The sequence below is a fragment of the Egretta garzetta genome, unplaced genomic scaffold, assembly GCF_000687185.1.
Source record: "Egretta garzetta isolate BGI_Z169 unplaced genomic scaffold, ASM68718v1 scaffold155, whole genome shotgun sequence".
Taxonomy (NCBI): Eukaryota; Metazoa; Chordata; class Aves; order Pelecaniformes; family Ardeidae; genus Egretta; species Egretta garzetta.
The window spans coordinates 1,211,670-1,228,249 of NW_009259613.1; the positions used below are offsets into that span (position 1 = coordinate 1,211,670).

The following is a 16,580-nucleotide window of genomic DNA, read 5'->3' on the forward strand; positions in this document are numbered from 1 at the left end:
AGAGCTGCCTCGCTTAATGTAACAGATGTTTAGAGTTATTAATTTAAAAAATGTCTTTTACAGTGTAAAGTCTCAAGAGCCAAGACTTCCTAGAAGACACATTATTCATTTTTGTTCTTGGAGTTAGCTTAAAGTTTTGGCAGAGCTTCATAAATATCCCAGGAGCACACATTTATGTCTTTGAAAGCATTTTGTATACTCTCACTTCTCTCTTCTTCCTTGTGAACTACAAAAATAACTTTGTTTTCTCTGAAGAACAAATAATAACATTCCAACAGACTGGCATCAGAAGAGCATCAGGTATTTATCTTGTCAGATGATTATCACTATGCCAATGCTACAGCTAACAGAAACATACGACAGTGGTTAAAGGTTAATCTTTGTTTTGTTCCTTTAGCTGCTCAGCCTTCCTGGAGTACTACTGAGAGGTATTTATAACTATTAGAAAGAAAACAACACTAAGCTAAAAATCTTGTCTGCAGTGGCATGTCAACAACAGTGCTCTTACACTAGCAGTTGTCCTGGCTAAACTTCAAATATTATTACGTTAACTCTTCATGTGTTATACGTGTTTGTATTTACTGAGTGCATGAGGCACAACCACCGGAAAGGTCCACATTTACTTTCATTTACTACAAAAACTGGTAAGATGATGCTTACACGTTTCCACTTGATTCACAGGGCTTGTGGGCTAGCCTCAAAACTAGCTTTATGTGAGAGTGGGGCAAGCACAGTGTACATGGTAGGGTTCTCTGGGAAGAGCTTTTCTTGTGGAGGTGGAAGAATAAGCTGGACCAATAGCCCTTCTGCCTATTATGGAAGTCTTGATTATTCATAGAATAGAACTATCAATCTTTTCCAAAACCCAGCACTGTCCATCAAAGACCTTCCCTTAACTTCATCAAACTGGAAACCCCTTACAACAGATAATTATAAAACAAAGTTTGTAAGAAATATGGAAGTCTCAGCATCTTGTTGTTTATCCCTCTATAAGGGGCTCTAAATCACATCATGACTTTGTGCATAAAGAGGAGCAGTCATCTTTAAAGCTTTGAATGTTACTTCAAGGCCACTTAATTGCCCTTCTATTCCTGTGTATTGTTCTTCTTGAGTTTTTTTTGTTTTGAAATAAAAGCAATGTATTATAGAAAAGACTTACATAAAGCCTGTAAATAAACTTCCTCAAACTGGTTTGGGGGGTGGGGGAAGATTATGACGCATTTAATCACAACAGGATAAAAATCCTGTAGAGTCTAGAGAGTCACATGTTAACCTGGTTACCACCACAAGTTAGTAAAAACAATATTTAGCAGTTAATTTATCCCTTGAATGACCCGCAGGCTACATAATGTACTTCAAATTAGCAAAATAATAATTATTTGCTCTCCTTTAGTATTAAGGAATCAGAATAGAATAGTCTATTTCATTAAAATGATAATTACATTTTATTATAATTGATACAATGATTATCTAAGTCCAATGGCCTGACCACTTCAGGGCTGACCAAAAGCATGTCAAGGGCATTGTCCAAATGTCTCTTAAACATTGACAGGCATGGGGCATCAACCGCCTCTCCAGGAAGCCTGCTCCAGGGTTTGACCACCCTCTCTCTCTTGGTAAAGAAATGCTTCCTAATGTCAGGTTTGAACCTCCCCTGACGGACGCAGCTTTGAGCCGTTCCCACGCACCCTGGCAGTGGGGACCAGGGAGAAGAGCTCAGCACCTCCCTCTCCATGTCCCCTCCTCAGGAAGGTGGAGAGAGCAGGGAGCTCGCCCCTCAGCCTCCTTCTCTCCAGAGACAAACCCGGTGTCCTCAGACGCTCCTCAGAGGAGAGGCCTTCCAGCCTTTTCCCCAGCTTTGCTGCCCTCCTCAGGACGCATTCAAGTATCTTAATATCCCTTCTAAATTGTGGGGCCCAGACCTGTACATTATATACTAAAGACGAGGCCGCACCAGTGCTAAGTACAGCGTGATAACAACCTTAGAAAGCAGTTTTGACAATACTACCTTCAATTAACTGCAGAGCAGTTTAGACAATGCCAGACAATATCAAATCACCAGGAATTAACTTCAAACTAGAGCCATTTATTGTAAATTTTTCATATTTACATGTGCAAACACGTTTTCATTTAGAATATCTTTTGGAAACTAGCAAAGATCTGCATCAGCTTCAATGCTTAATGAAAATGTGTTAGATCATTAGATTTTATGTGTGATTTTATAACTAAATGGGTGATTAAAGCTTGTGTATAGATGATGTTTTGTTTTTCTAAATCAAAAGGTGCTATCAAGAACCTAATACTATTAACTGAAATTTCACATTGGCCTTACGTTTGAATATTTCTGTTGTACTGAAAATATGGAAAGCAAGAATTGCTGCCATCTAAACAGAATAAATTGATTATTCAATTTTTTACAAGACACACTAATCTTAAAAGTTCTGTGCTGAAATTATCTGACAGGTTGCAAACATGGTGAATTGTTATGGCATTGAAATATAAGTGTCAGAAATTGTAAAACTGATTTTAACCACTTCAATCCTCAACACCTAAGTAACAGTTAAGATCATCTTCTCTGGATGGAGCTTAAGCAATGTTAACTATTATTTCACCGATAGCTTATAACTTAGTTAACTTCATTTATTCCCCAGCAGGATTTTTTGAATATTGAATTAATTTCAACACTATCCCTTTCACAAGAGACAAAAGGTAACATCTATACATCTAAGAAAACCTGACAAGCATGTACACAAGCCACATGCACATGGTTTAAGAAAACCACATGTGGTTTGAAGAAACAAAAGGAAAACTTACTAGGATGTATGTTTAATCAATCAACCAACCAATACAACTTAACAGATACTGTAATTAGAAAAATAATACCCACAACAATAATGGACTCTGCCGACAGACAACTTTGAAATCGTTGCTGTGTACAAGCATGTCACACACAGAGGAACAGACAAAGCAGAATCCACTTCAAGGGAGCTTCTCACCAGAGCCTGTGTGAAAAGTTAGCAAGACCTAGTTCAACCCACAGATCAATAAAAGTCAGGGTTCTCTTGAGACAGGTACAGTGAAAACTCCCACAAGGGTGTTTTTCTAGTGCCCCTTTCGCAGACCTCAACATAGTCATGAAGGCTGAAATAAGACTCGGGGGTGAATGTTAGCATTGCAGAAATTCCAGATGCTGCTGCCTATACAGCAGTTTAAAAGCACCTGCATAGCTCCGACTACTCATTGCTGTGAAACATGGGGATTCAATCCAACAGGAGGCTTTTCAAGAAATTTATCAAGAAAAAAAAAAAATCCATAAGTCAACTTGTAACAGGAGCTTTCAGGGACTGTTCCACATACTACAAAAATGTTACCACAACACTATCCGAATCAAAAGTGATTTCCTTCTCTAGCACCATTTATCTTCTATGAAGTTTAAGATTTTTGCAGAAGGCATTTACTGATCAAGCTTTCAAGACAACTGTATGCTTAAACCAAAGCAAATCTATTTTAATAATTTAGAATCAGCTTTACAATCACTGTTACAAATTTAAAGGAAAAATAACGTCTTCAAAGATAGCAAGGCAAAACCCAAGCTAAACATTGCTGTGGTGGAAAAAGGACAAGGAAATGGATACACAGTTAAAACAAAATTATGGATTTCTGATGCAACTGCTAATAGAGTATCTTGTTATGCTCAAACCAGATTCACAGCTCTATAGGAACACTGTTTCAAAGGGATTGATCAGAACAAAAGCCAACTGAGCTGTGTCTGCAGTATCTTTAGTGCCTTAATCTTTCTAAAATGTAGCAGGAAATGCTATTGCAGTCAGAAAATCTCTTTGTTCTTGAAAAAAGTACCCCATGTTTAGCAATGATTCACAAGCAAACTATTCTTTTTTCCCCTATTCAGAATGGGTAGTAGACTAGGAGTCCAAACTCCTTATAACCTATTAATGTAACAAGCAAATGAAAAGGTCTAAACTCTACCCCAAATCCAAGTAGGCCATTAAACCTGTGCATGCAGGACACAGCAGCTTGGCTGGCCACTTTAGTTTCTTAGCCCTTTTACACTGGGCCAAGCCATGGGCAGCAAGCCTGTTGCAAAATCCAAACTGGTATCTCCAAACCCCACAGAAATGTCATAACAATGCTACATTCAGTCCCACATCCTGAAAGTTACAGGATTGATAAAAATTTGTGGAATAAGTAGATTAACATAAATGAAAAATTACTGCTAAATGTAACAAATTCCATTTTTAACTTCAGCTTAAAATTGAATTTAGTTAAAACTCCAGTTTTAACTTAAAACCTCAGTTTTTAACTTTAGTTTAGGTAAAAACTCCACTTAAATTTGCTGTTAACCACTGTAAAATTAACTCCAAGTCAGGTACCAGAATTTTCCTGTGAGATGCAAACTACAAGAGGTTTTGCAGTGCACTGTTAGTACATGCAAATAAAGCACATGAGGATTTGGACAAGCTTTGTTCTCCTGTCACTTTACAACTTATTTCAGATGGACTAGGTTTGCTCTCCCACAGAATATCACAGAGTGAATAGGAACATCTGGAATAGTTCAATGCCTCTAAAAATTATTATTTAATAAGTTATGCAAAAAGGATTTCTTCCCCTCTCTTTTGTCTGCAGATACACTGTAGCATGATTTATGATATTGTAATTTGGACCATCTTTAAAGATTTTTTTTTGACAGAGGAAAGATCTCTGAAGATGTTCCAGACACTTGTAATCAGATGTTTAGCCACCTCATTTTTATTAATTTTGCATGTTGGGATTTTTTTGAGGGAGGGACGGAGGGAAAATGGCTTTGTTTACTGCTCAATTCCTTACTGAGCTGATAAACTATATAAACTCCACACAGAACGTAAGGCTGTGTGAACTGTCTATCTGTGTTGTCTCCACCACATTAAGTGATCCAAGGATGTTTTAAGAAAATATTTTCAAACATAATAACTCATGCATGAAGAATTAGATTTAGCTGAGAGCAACAATATCATTTCAACCTCATGGAAAATACTGTCTTCCTCATGCTGGCCGTTTTAGACAGACATGCATCTCTTGGTCACGGCAACGGAAACAGGCTGCCCCCAAATGTTGAATGCATGTGTTCATCTGCTTGGCCTTAGTTTGATTACATAATTCTTCAACTGTTTCTAACATTCTTCTAAGGATGCAAATGGTAGCGTTTTAAGAGTGAAAAGGTGGGGGGAGGAGATGGGACATGGGTGACAGTAATGGTAGATTTTACTAAAAATGAGTAAAAGCCTTTCTGTTCTCTACGTGTATTAACAGACTCTTGCTTTTACAGTTTTCTAGGTGTCCTGGTTTCAGCTGGGATAGAGCTAATTTTCTTCATAGTAGCTAGCATAGTGCTGTGTTTTGGATTTAGTACCAGAAGAATGTTGATAACACACTGATGTTTTCAGCTGTTGCCAAGTAGTGCTCAGACTACTCAAGGACTTTTTGAGCTTCTCCTGCTCGGCCAGGTGCAGAACAAGCTGGGAGTACAGCACAGCTAGGGCAGCTAACCCAAACTGACCAAAGAGCTATTCCATACCATATAACGTCATGCTCGGGGGGGAGGTTAGTTCGTTCAGTCGGTTCGGTCGGTCGGTCGGTCACGGGCAGAGTGGTAGCAGCTCGGGCTGTGTGATCGCAGCTCGGGGGGAGGGATCGCTGCTCGGGACAGGCTGGGCACCGGTCAGCGGGTGATGAGCAATTGCATTGTGCATCACTTGTTTTATATATATTCTGTATATTCTCTTACTATTATTATTATTATTATTACTATTGTTATTCTTCTCTCTTATTAAACTGTCTCTATCTCAACCCATGGGTCTTACTTTTTTTTCTTTTCTCCGATTCTCTCCCCCATCCCACAGAGGGAGGGGGGGAGTGAGCGAGCAGCTGCGTGGTACTTAGTTGCCAGCCGGGTTAAACCATGACACTAGGTAGAAGCAAAATATTGTTTTAGCTTTCCTTCTCTACCCAATAAGCATAAGCTTTGTGATAAAAGATGGCCGGTCTGAGGAAATAAGTCTCCTAAATTATCTTTAACAGTAGACTGAGGTCATGTGTTATTAGGCATGAAAGAATATACATAGAGTGAAGTAAAGGGGGAACATAAGGCTGCAGAGAAAAGCTCACATACGCGTCAAAATTTCCTCAGGCTACAAACTTTGCTGTTATTTAAAATTAAGAACTGCTGCAGCACTGTGTTACTGGTAAATGGCAGCTTCATTTACTACCAGAAACTCATCTGCATGTAACTCAGCTCATATAAAAGCAAAAAATTAGAAAATCTTAATATACAGCACACTGATTCACCTCTGATAAGCAATGCACATAGCACTGAAGGAGAAAAGAGGTCATCAGCCACTGTTCTACATGGCTCATAAAGACGCATCCTAGCAAAAAGAAACTCAAGAATCACCATCTGCTTCTTCCTATTCTCAAAACACTGAGCACTTAACTCAAGACATCATTTCAGACAGAACCCAGAACTCTTCTACGTGGGCAGTCAGTAGTTCATGCCTATTAACCTATGTTAAGGGTACATGTGTATAAAAACCTCTAGAAAGAAGCGTGAAAGGAGAGGTAGCTGCCAACCTGTCAGTGAGTGAAGAAACATTGTCGTGGTTTAACCCAGCTGGCAACTCAGCACCACGCAGCCGCTCGCTCACTTCCCCCCCCCTGCAGTGGGATGGGGGAGAGAATCGGAAAGAAAATAAAAGGTTAGAGCCGAGGGCTGAGATAAAGACAGTTTAATAAGAGAAAATAATAATAATAGTAATAATGAGAATGATAACAGAATATACAGAATATACAAAACGAATGAGGCACAATGCAATTGCTCACCACCCGCCGACCGATGCCCAGCCCGTCCCGAGCCATGAGCAGTCCCTGAGCCGCGATCGCTCTGCCCGCGACTGACCGACCGACTCCCCCCAAGCATGACGCTATATGGTATGGAATAGCTCTTTGGTCAGTTTGGGTTAGCTGTGCTGTACTCCCAGCTTGTTATGCACCTGGGCAAGCAGGAGAAGCTCAAAAAGTCCTTGAGTAGTCTGAGCACTACTTGGCAACAGCTGAAAACATCAGTGTGTTATCAACATTCTTCTGGTACTAAATCCAAAACACAGCACTATGAAGAAAATTAACTCTATCCCAGCTGAAACCAGGACAAACATACAAAGAGAGGTAAGTATGCACCATAAAATACATCCCAGCTGACATGCACACATTTAATTCTTAAGCTCATTCTTCCAGTTTTGCAGGGCATGCACATGCCTTCTTAAGGCATGCATTTTCTGCATGCTCATGCAGGAAACAGATAACCCCACCATCCTTTTGTAATTCAACCCTCAAGTTAGGCACGCACACAACACATCACAGCAATCCCATTCATGTCTGGCACTGTTTGCTCCCGCTCACTCAGAATACCTCATTGTTCCACTCAACCTCGCTCAGAGCCATTCAGCCCTGACTGGCCAACTCCTTCCATCACAGGTCAATTCATTCTCTTGATATACTTGTTAGGTCAAGGACTGTTTAAGTCACAGGGCATACAGCTCCCCCTAAAACCTGACTGTGTAAGACCAACCATTACTCATCAGTGAACAACTGCTGGTTTGGTTATCCTTTATTCATGGCTATTTCCTCATCCCCATAGAATCATAGAATGGTTTGGGTTGGAAGGGACCTTTAAAGGTCATCTAGTCCAACCCCCTGCCATGGGCAGAGACATCTTCCACTGGACCAGGTTGCTCAAAGCCCCATCCAACCTGGCCTGGCAGCAAGCATACTTTCCATGACATTATACATTAGTTTGTTCCCACACATGCAGGAATAGACTTTTGACTTTAACCAAGCACAATAGATTATGGTTTAATCTGATTTTTTTTTAAACTGTTTAACACTTGCCATTTAGCCCAGAGAGTACAGAGGATATTTCTTGTTACTTACTAATCCTTGCACAGAAGCACTAATTCTCAGTAGGAGTATGAAGACAACAGACTTTTTAAGGGCTTGAGTTTGTACACTGGAACTCCAGAGCATTTGACAGACCCGAATACTCTACGGCCACTTTCTCTACCTCTTCTCACATAGATACTGCATACCTATGGTGCCCAAAGACAAGTGAACTGTCAAGCATATCTGAAAAAGGAAGGGAGCTAATAAAGAGTATTTCCTTGCTTCTTAAACTTTAGGCTTGCTTCTCCTTTTCCCATCCACAGTCAAAATAGACACTAATTTTGCTGTTTCAGTTTATCTACCTATTTTCTCACACAGCTGATGCTTGGAAGGTGGTAGTTATCTGCCTAGCAGAATATTGTGATGTTTGGACGACACTTCTGGATTTACTCCTCTGAAGTGCTATGCAGTGTTTGAAAGAACATCTGTGTTTTATGCTCTGGATTCAGATGAGACATGAAATTATACTGTTGCTTGCATCTAGCCATCCCAATTTACAATTTCTCCTTGCAGCTAGAATGCTCCCTTTCCAACAGATGATGCATTCAAGGCAAAAACATTTTAGGTCTTCCTCATTCTTATCATTCATTCAGTCAAACTGCATTTTCCCCTTGTTGTTTTGTACACACCATGCATAAATGATTCTGTACATAGCAACGGGCAAGTCCAGATATGTAAATAAATAAATCCTACAGCATTTGGAATATCAGTATGTGCTGGTGACCTCCTAGTCTCAAGAAGAGGTGGCAGCATGCCACACATATGTATTGTTTTACCTTTGGAACCACGGGTAGTTTTAAAATCAAGCTCTTATTAGTATGAACTGAATGATAATTGCAAAAGTCAGAAACAGAACATTTTAGTACTTAAAGGCAAACTTAAAAAATTATTATTATGCTAGAGCTATATGAAGGAATATTTCTTTCAAAAAAATCTTTTAATTTAATGCTATTTTTATGTTACTTACTCCAGTATCACATGCTGAAGCACATCCAGAAAGTGACAGGTGAACCCTGACATCTCCAACCTCAGCCTTGAAGCTAATGCTCTAAAATACTCAATGTACCTTTCTCATAGCTCTGTCCCAGTATTAAACATAATTTCCTAATGGTATTGGGTAACACAGTGGAATAACTGTGTTCCTCGCAGTGAAGTTCCTTCAGATCAGGTCCTATCACAAAGATTATCGGTATGTGGTTTCAGGAAAAACCTGTTCTGTCTGGTTTAAAGGCTGCTAAGATGGCTGTTCTGCTTGTGCCCTACATCCAGCCCTCACCACTATTTTTCCACATGGCATTTAGTGATTACCTGTCCACATTGAAAGTTTAACTCTTTGATCTGACAGAACTAACCCATAAGAAAACCTTCAAAACATTAAATTAAAAACCTGATCCACCACTGCAGAGTTACCAGATCTGATGCACAGATGAATGGGCTAATGCATGTCCAAGGATCATGGAGGCAGCATAAGGCCACCTCTTTTGGAACCAGTCTGTGGCATTTCAATTGCATTAAACACAACATAAAATTGCACTGATAATCACAATGAATATACTCAAAGGGTTCAAAGGGCAGGCAAGGGACACAACACACATCTAAAATTGCTGCTTATCACTCAAGAGCAAGGCACATGATCATTACACAATGCAAACTCCTCAAGACACCACCTACATTAACCACATGCAGACGTCTTTAAACTTCAGGGCACTCAAATGCACCGAGCTGCCTAAAGGTCCTGAGTAAACTAAAGTATCTAAAAATCATTACTATTCCTACTCTCTGCTTCTTCTACCAGAAGAGGCCATCGTCTGAAGTAGCAGTTGTTGAAAATTATACTTTACAGTTTACACCCCCAGAAATGCAAATTAATTAACACCTCCCCACACCCCACCAAATTAGGAGCTGGAGGAAGGGAAAAGCACCCATTCGGTTTTGCTGCCTTTGATGAAATGAACTATTGCCTCTCAACAAGGAGGACCACAAACAGATTTCAGCTGAGAATATCCAACACAGTACTATATTAGCACCAGTATGATGTAAACATCCTTTAAGGATGTTCAATATTTCTGAGAGACAGGTTTAAAAACAGAATGGAAAAAAACATTAACCCTCCTTTTCCCTTGCTCAGACTGAAGGAGAAATACCTTACCAAAGGCAAGGGCATGACAAAAACTGAAGGAGCTTCCTGACTCCTAAACTCTTTCCTCTTTCATACTATGCACTGTTGCCCCCCCAGAATTACCCAGGATTCTAAAAGCTGTCTGCATATTCATACTTAATTCCAAATTCATCACTATCTTCAAAGCAAATCCTGTTCCAGAACATGCCCTAAGGACATGTATTCTCACCAGTCTTTATTAAGGCAGGAAGTTTACCTGCTTTACCTGACTTTACAAATGAAAGGGAACTGACAGTGACTCCTACTTCCTTTGGGAGATGACCAGAATCTGTGAGAAAAATTCAAACATCTCTTTTCAGATTCATATCCTTAAACACAGAATTATAAAAGGTGTCTTATTCTAAACGACCCTTTTATCTCCTTTACTAACTTTACTGTATACCAAAGACAAGATTTCTCTCCTGTTGGAATAAATCTCATATTCAATTTGTCCATCAGCTAATAATTTGGAAAGCTTCAAGAGCATTACAAACTAATTAATTTAATCCTGTAAGAGTCGCAAAACATATATCATGTATTAAAAACAAACAAACAGTGAAGCAGCTCACATATATTCCTTGTGGGAAGATTATGGAGCGACCAACCTGATTTCCTTCTGTGACCAAGTGACCCGCCTAGTGGATGAGGGAAAGGCTGTGGATGTTGTCTACCTGACACTGTCTCCCACAGCATTCTCCTGGAGAAGCTGGCAGCTCATGGCTTAGACAGGCATACTCTTCGCTGGGTAAAAGTCTGGCTGGATGGCTGAGCCCAGAGAGCTGTGGTGAATGGAGTTAAATCCAGTTAGGGGCCAGTCACAAGTGGTGCTCCCCAGGGCTCATTATTAGGGCCAGTCTTGTTTAATATCTTCATCAATGATCTGGACAAGAGGGTTGAGACAGATAACACCAAATTGGGCAGGAGTGTTGATCGAGCGGAGGAGGGCTCTGCAGAGGGACCTGGACAGGCTGGATTGATGGGCCAAGGTCAAGTGTATGAGCTTCAACAAGGCCAAGTGCTGGGTCCTGCACTTGGGTCACAACAACCCCATGCAATGCTACAGACTTGGGGAAGAGTGGCTGGAAAGCTCCCCAGCAGAAAAGTAGCTGGGGGTGCTGGTTGACAGCCAACTGAATATGAGCCAGTAGTGTGCACAGGTGGCCTAAAAGGCCAACAGCATCCTGTCTTGTATCAGGAACAGTGTAGCTGCACATTGAATACTGTGTTCAGTTTTGGGCCCCTCACTACAGGAAAGATGTTGCACTGCTGGAACATGTCCATAGGGCAGCAACAAAGCTGGTGAGGGGTCTGGAGCACAATCCTTGTGAGGAGTGGCCGAGGGAACTGGGGTTGTTTAGCCTGGAGAAGAGGAGGCTGAGGGGAGACCTTACCACTTTCTACTTGAAAGGAGGTTGTAGCAAGGTGGGTGTTGGTCTCTTCTCCCAAGTAACTAGCGATAGGATGAGAGGAAATGGCCTCAAGTTGCAACAGGGGAGGTTTAGATTGGATATTAGGAAAAATTTCTTCACCGAACAGGTTGTCAAGCATTGGAATGGGCTGCCCAGAGAGGTGGTGGAGTCACCATCCCTGGAGGTATTCAAAAAACATGTAGACATGGCACTCTGGGACATGGTTTAGTAGGCATGGTGGTGTTGGGTTGACGGTTAGACTTAATGATCTTGGAGGTCTTTTCCAACCTCAGTGATTCTACGATTCTTCCATTGCACCAAGACTGGAGGTAGGAAGAGGGAGGAAAAGGGAGAAGGAAGAGAATGAAGGAAAGGAGATAATATTCTGCTAGAGGAATTAGACCACATAGAATTTTCAAACATGACAGGAAGACCACCCAGAGCTTCTTTGTCACAAATTTTAGCCACAGCATTAATGAAATGTTTCAGTGGACTTAAGCAGAGAAAGACTACTCATCCTTTTGCAAAGCTGAAAGTTCTAATAGCATTACTTAGGCAATATAGTCAGCAAGTTGTTGCATATTTAATTCCACCAGTTGATTTCTGCAATCATATCAGAGCAAGAGATAACAGGCAAGCACTATGACTTCTGAATTTTTAAACAGAAAAAAGTTTCAGGAAGTGTATGTTTTAAAATGCTTTACTGTCAAAGACTGCATTATTTATGAAAATACTGCATAAAAATTGAATGCCAGCAGCATTACACCAAATTTGAAGATAAAATTGTCGGACCTTTTTCTCCTACTTTAAGTGGAAATCATAAAAAAATCATTATAGTAAAAAGCATATAATCATAAGTCATAAACTATTTCACTACAGACACCCTCTAAAAATGTCCCAATGTAGAAACAGTAGGAATTCTGCTCCCTTATCACTTAAAGCAGAAAAAAATCCTAACTGATGATCCGTAACAGTTAAGAATTTGCTGAACAGTACTTCTTCCAAGCAAAAAACAAGGACCTGCAAAACTCATTTATCTGACATCAGTTTGATTCCATAATTTCTTGGATGGTTATATAAAGAGGGTATCAGAAATAATCCCTCAATAATAATCCTGAAAGTTGTAAGTCATGACCCTGGGGTCCTGCTGTACTGTATTGAGAACACAGGAGCGCTAGGAAAAGCATTAGATTCAGAAAGTATTACAACAGCTTACCGTGCTGGCCAGGATTCCTGTTTGTGACGTCTAATTTGTCATGGAAGCCAGGACTCCTGTCAAGCCCTTCCATACCTACATCAAGGCTGGTGAACCTAAATACTTGATTTCTGTCACTGGTGACAGTGCTAATGTGGGTTGGAATAGGTTCAAACATAGGGTCTAACTCCAAGATCAGCCTGTTCAGTTGCTCAATAGACTGATCAATATCCAAAGTTGGAGAAGCTATCAAGTCCCCTGCATTCCGTCCTTGATCCAGGCCATTTGTGTCCCTCTGAGGCACTGGCCTTGACTTAAAACTCTCGGCACTGGCATGTTCTGCAGCTTCAGCAGCACCTGGTACACTTCCCATACCCCTCTGCACAGCATCTCTGCTGCTGGAGCCACGTGTCGGGGTGTCCGGGACTCGGGACTGGCTCTGGACACTTCCCAAGTTCTCCATGGTGTTATGAATGCCAACTCTAATTTCATTCTCTGGGGCAAAACCATATTGGTGAGCAGTGACCATCTGCTGCTGGCGTACCCAGGTCTGAGTAGAGTAGTTACTTGGGCCATAGGCTTGAGGCTGGGGTGAGACAGAAGGATTCCGTTGCAATTGCTGAGCTGACTTTGGCTCATTGCTTCCAAATGATCTCTCACAGACGGAATCCACACCAATTCCCAGGTCTGGGGCAAAAGCATTGTGATGCTCTTCCCCAGTGTTACTTCCAAAGCCATCTGAAAGAAGTGAGTTCTGACTGCTCTTGTGGCAACTGAAGTTCCCTAGGTGGGTGGAGTGCTGCCCTTCTGAGGAAGACAAAGTCCCAATGCTGTCCACGCTGTGAAGGTCATGATTAGGCATTTCATCATCCAGGATATCAGTCTCCCTGTCCTTCAGTTTGGCGTCTCCATTCACATGAACTTGAGCTGGTACTATGTGGTGACTCCCACTGTACTTGCTTTGGGCATCAGTCATATCCTTGGTAGGGTTGACAGAATCCTCCAGACCAAAGCCACTAAGTAGCTGGTCCAGTTCTGCCTTCTCTTGTGGGCTCAGACCCCGTTTGACTCCTGTTACAAGGCGCTCCTCAGTCTTGTCTGTCCTGATGGAAGCTGTTGAGTGTCCTGAATCACTGCTGACAGACAGGGTATGATCACTGTGATCAGGACTGCCAGTCACGGGAACACCCTGAGCAACACCAGGGATGCTGCTGTCTGAAGAGCTCTTCTTTCTCACTTTCGCATACAGACTGCCATCAATGGGACCTTGGGTGTGCAGCACTATGGAGAGATAAGTAACAAGGAAAGGGTGAGAAAAGGACAAAGTATTATATAAGGGCTTTAACAAGGGTTCTACCACATGACAGAAGTACTGCTAATACTAATGGTGTTGTTTCTGCAAAACTGAATTGGCTCTACAAATGCAGCATCAACCAATGGCATTATCTTCTTTCATTTTACATTTCAATTTATAACAGTTTTCTTGAGGGAAATATAACATGCCATTCATAGCTCAAGATCAAATACAGTTCTCTCTTTTTATGTTGTTCTGAATGCACATTTATGGCTTCACAAACTCTTCATGTTAATTTGAAAAATTACACTGTTACAGTGCTAGAAACTTGAGAGGCAGCTACTATGCATTCCATTCAGAGCCGGAATGGTAGGAACCTACCAGCAATACTTGCCTTGAACATTCATGCCATGAAGCAATTACCAGTTCATCCATTTCTACTTGATGGTCTGACTGTATGACAAAGAATCATTTACTCTTTTTCTTGGTCGTCCAAGAAAAAAAACAAGCATTCAATCAGAGCTGCAGTCCTTGGAACATATGTAAGGCCTCTTCACAGAGGCATGCATGAGGAAACGTTAGACTGAAATTTGTACACATGTGGAGGATCTGTTATGCATTTCACATTCCAATTTTAATAAGCAAGGCCATAATCCCCTAAAATCAGAATAGAACTCCTTCCTTATCAATGATGGGAAGAATCTAATTTCATTTCTGATCTCTGAGGTACTCACTCAACCATTCATAATAAATATGGGCTAGAACTTTCCTTTCTGTTTAAGACATCTTTAGAAAATACAACAATTTTGCGGGAAAATGCATCTAGTAAGTTCACTAAGGCTGAGTGTTGAGAGCAGACAAATTCCTGCTTCCAGTTGCATGAGCACAACTTAGCACACTTCACTGACATCAGCTATGCACAGAAGAACTGGGTGAGCCAAGTTTTACCTTCTTACAAGGCTAATGAACTCAAGGGAAGGGCTTCACTGAAGTAACTATATTGCTTTTTATCACAGAACTGTTACTGGCATCCATGAATCCTGCTGCTTCTTGCTATCTTGAGGCACACATCCTGTATTTTTTAATCTGATATACTGATTTTCCTTCATACTGCAGCTACCACCCATCTTCATTATTTCAATAATCAACAAAAAATGAATGCAAAACATACAGCAGAATGTCAAGAGAATCACAAATTAGAGATTAAAATCTCAGCTTTAGAATTGTCTCCTATGTACATACCTCTACATGTTTTAACATATGTGTAGTATTTTAGACATTATGCTTTACTGCTAACAGGAACCACATAATATATACACGCAACAATAACAAATATGAAATACATACAAGATGGGTAATTAAAAGTTGTTTAAAAAAAAAATGGTTTTGCTTCCCAGAAAAAAAAACCACAAACTTGAGCAGATTTTTACATATAACCAGGAAGTAAAAAAATCCATTTGAGTTAAAAATACTACTGTGAGAATAATCTCTTCCATGTTACTTCAGTACTACCAACACTGGCAATGGATAAAACCACAGAACACTGAATATAGTGATTTCCCTCTGGAACATTTTAAAAGCTCAAGAGTTTATTTGAATCCAGCTTATTTTATCCAAACCACTTTTTCCTACCTCTGCCTGTCTGGGCTTTTTAAAGCTCTCCTTGAGGTTATATCAAGGAGAAGAAATGAAGCTGTGGGAGGCAGATTCTTATGATTGGACTTCTTTGTCCAACTCACACACACATCACACTGGTTAGACCAACCTGAAGTAGAATATGGCTACTGGACCCAGTGCTGAAAATTAACACAATTAATCCTGTTTGTTATGAAAAGATTTAGGAGTAAATATTTCTACTGTCTGCCAAGCCAGGAAAGTAAAGTGAGTGGTTCCACTTCAATAGGATTTAACACTTATTTACCAAAACATTTATATTAAGCAGAAGGTTTCTGAATAACTGTTCCTACCCAGAGTTTGAGAATTGTTTGATAATAAGCAAATTAGACCATTACAATTCAGGAACAGGCAGATTTTTGTCAAAAGTAACCAACAGCTTAGTCTACATCTGTGGCAGTTCCAGAATCAAAAGAGCCATGGAGCGCCTAATGCATTTCAACATCAACTCTACTATACATTTTCAAATATACTTAAAATGGCATCATGACCGTGAAGCTTCTGAACTAGGAAGCTTTTCCAGGCAACATCATTTTAGAAAAAGCATTATTCACAAATTGTACCCAGCATGGCAATGAATTAATCCGTTTATAATGGCAAGAAAAGTGGTCTGGATGGAAAAAAAAGCCTTCATTGTGGGACAAGCTGCCAAGTTCCTATCAGTTAAAATACTGGTGCTTATATGATAGGTTTACTAGATTTCAGCTAATAATTAAAGGACAACTTTTTACTTTCTTTTAAGGACGAGGTACTACTACTTGTCTGATGTTGATTTTAAAAACAGCACATGCAAAAGACCAAAATACTTTTTCAGAACCAGTTATTAGGCTAGGGAAAAAAGAAAGCAGTTCCTCTTGCTGT

The 16,580-nt window shown here is 40.3% G+C and overlaps 1 protein-coding gene across 5 annotated transcripts in view; it reads right to left on the bottom strand.

Annotated features, from left to right (window-relative positions):
* Positions 1-16,580, bottom strand: part of TNS3 (tensin 3) — a 187,194-nt gene that overhangs the window by 50,494 nt on the left and 120,120 nt on the right. For all 5 annotated transcript variants that reach the window (XM_035893956.1, XM_035893953.1, XM_035893955.1 and 2 more), the window contains one exon: positions 12,773-14,032. In XM_035893956.1, coding sequence (XP_035749849.1) covers positions 12,773-14,032 — 1,260 coding nt within the window. The remainder of the gene's footprint in view (positions 1-12,772; positions 14,033-16,580) is intronic.